General features: G+C 22.3%; 1 protein-coding gene across 1 annotated transcript; it reads right to left on the bottom strand.

Annotated features, from left to right (window-relative positions):
• Nucleotides 1-162: 162 nt before the first annotated feature.
• Nucleotides 163-1,716, bottom strand: PGO_001715 (variable surface protein; the record flags this gene model as incomplete). Its single annotated transcript, XM_028690998.1, has 3 exons — nucleotides 163-321; nucleotides 436-1,572; nucleotides 1,699-1,716. 3 exons carry the CDS (start codon nucleotides 1,714-1,716, stop codon nucleotides 163-165), a joined length of 1,314 nt encoding a protein of 437 aa, XP_028546799.1.
• Nucleotides 1,717-2,980: the final 1,264 nt, after the last annotated feature.

Raw genomic sequence — 2,980 nt, 5'->3', positions numbered from 1 at the left:
TATTTATATAATAAATATATTTATTTCAAATTTATTATTGTATTACTAAAAAAAAAAACAAATATATATCCCTTGTTAGATGGATAATTATGTACGTCAGAACTTATCATGATACAGATATATATGACAAAATTATTCCTCTTTGTGTCCTAATCAGAAGTATTATATATTACTATTGTATTTTACACTAAATCTTCTTGGTGAATCTATATCTTCAGAAATCGAATAATTTCTTATTGTATTTCCACCCATTATTATATTATGTTTCCTTCTATATTTTCGCAGTAAGGATTTTTTTAACCAATACCCAAATGGAGAAAACTAATCAAAATATGATGTATGTAGAACATAATTTATGAATAATATTTGTAGACTTATTTAAAAATTAATAAAATATATATAATATAATGTAATACATATTATCTTTTTATTTACATTAACAATTACTTTGTATAGTATAATGAAAAAAACTGTAATTCCTACAAATAAAGAAGCAATGACCATAGTATTTGAAGAAGAATATGCTGAAAAATCAATACGTGTACTCGATTTTGTATTGTTAACATCCAGAGAAGGATCTTCTGAATGTGTGTTTATTATCTGTTGTTCATATGTAGGATAAGCCGTTATGACTTCAGCTTCTTTTTGAGCACCTCCTCCATCAGAACCTGATTTTTGTGCACTTCCTATATATATAACTCCTATATCTTCAACTCCTTTTACTGCACCTTCTATATTTTCATCTTTTATTCCAGCAACTTCTTTTTCTCTACCTTCTGTTGTTGTACCTTCCATTCCTTTATCAATTTCTTCATCTATGTCTTCACTTGTATATTCGCCTACTCCATGTATTCTACTCTGTTCAAGTGAATATGTCTCGGCTATTAATAATTTTTCTTGTACAGTGTGTTGTCCCATTCTTCCAAGTTCTTGTGATGCTGCATGATCATTAATGTTTCTTGCTAAATTACATGTCCATTGAGTTAAGTTTAAATTATTCTTATCTGTAAAATATTTTTTAAAAGCTGTACATGTCTCATGGCTATTATATGAATCATTACAAATGTTTTTGAACTCAGTATATTTCATGACATATCCATCAAGATGTAACTTAAAAGAACCATTACAAGGCTTATTAGATGTAGGAAAATGTTTTTTAAGTTCATCATAATCTTTAGAAAAATCAAATAATATCTTTATATTCTTAACATTTTTTGGATTTATTTTATAAATACTAGAATTACATGTACTCAGACTTGCTTGCTCTAGTATAAAATTAAGTCTTATCATAGCAGCGTAAAAGGAATTTTCATCTGTTAAATTTTTGTCTAACATATCAACTAACCAAAAGTACAGATAATTACAATCTTCACTATTAAATACCTTTGTCTTATATTGATTATATGCATAACATAAGGCATTATATATTTTATTAGAAACATTTGCAAGCTCCCCTTTGTTTCCTAAGAGATTTTTTGCATTATTTTCAATATAAGAATTATAACAATATTCATTTTTCTTATCGAAAATAGTGTACTTCTTTTTAGTAGGTAAATTATTAAGAACTTCATCCTATGAATTTAAAACAAAAGAAAATATGTATGTTTTTTATTTATTAAAAAAAAATATAAAAATTAATTTAATGAGAATTATGTCATTTTAACATAAATAATAATTTATATTAAATAAAAAACGTACCCCTAAAGTATCACTCATTATTGAAGAATGTCAAAAAGTGATATAAAAACAAAATACAAAAATCATATATTTAACTATCTAATTACTAATATATTGAAATATTCATAATAATATTTATACGGAAATACTTTTCTATTTAGGATTCTGATTTTGTATATTTTAATGAAATTTTATCGCTCGAAATTCATATAATATTATCTTCTATGAAATATATATGTATATTGGTTTATAGGATATATTATACAAATATACATATTTTATGTATGCCATGATATTTTGCAACATGAGTGTGAAATTAATTATTTGAAATTCTTAATAATACATATAATATTGTAGTACATATTACAGTTATAATACATATTCTCTATACATATTGTTTATAAAACAAAGTGTCATAGACAGTATAGATTAAATTAAATATTATAGGTTTTTGTATTTTATACACAATATGATTTTTGTTATTCGTATATATAATTTATATTAATAAGGATTTATTTGAATACTTCAATTAGACAGGTAGATATCACTATTTTTGTTAAAGCTATGAATTTAATAGACTTCTTAATATATATATTTTTTTTTTTTGCAATCATTAAGCACTCCTCCATTTCCATACTATATTTAAGAAGTACTATTTATATATTATTAATATTAATAATAATATTCTTATGTCTACTTAAAATAACTTATATGTGATTTTTATATATGTATATCATCATATTTTGATTATTGATATACGTTTAAATTTTATTTACTATACATTACTTTAAATGGATATTATATAAACCCATAAAACGTTTGATATATTTTTCTTATTTTAAAAAATATATATTTATAATTAAAAATTTACAGAAAAAATAAATTTTAAATAAGTATATAGCTATTACTTCGTGACAAGAATAACTAGGACATTTCATAAACACGTTCATATTTATGAAAAGTTCAGTGCATTCAATAAAATATAATTTTTAAATGTTATTTATAATCATTCTTTAATTAAAAATATAAAAATGGTGTTTAATTGACACGAACAATTCTATGTGAAGTATTGTATATTTTTGTGTATGTTTTCATTAAACGGTATCATAGCTATAATATAGTGAGGTTATTTATATATAAAAGGAATATTTGCTTAATTAGTTACAACAACTTTTATCTTATATCACTAAAGCATATTATATATAAAAGTATACGTGAATTTGTAATTTACTTAAATTCGTGGACTTTTATAAAAACTCATAATTTTTTCCTTGTATTGTTAATGATTATATATTTTCAACTA

This window comes from Plasmodium gonderi (genome assembly GCF_002157705.1).
Source record: "Plasmodium gonderi DNA, contig: Pgo-contig_186, whole genome shotgun sequence".
Classification (NCBI taxonomy): Eukaryota; Apicomplexa; class Aconoidasida; order Haemosporida; family Plasmodiidae; genus Plasmodium; species Plasmodium gonderi.
The sequence above is the reverse complement of the archived record's forward strand: the minus strand, read 5'-3'. Positions and strand labels throughout refer to the sequence as shown.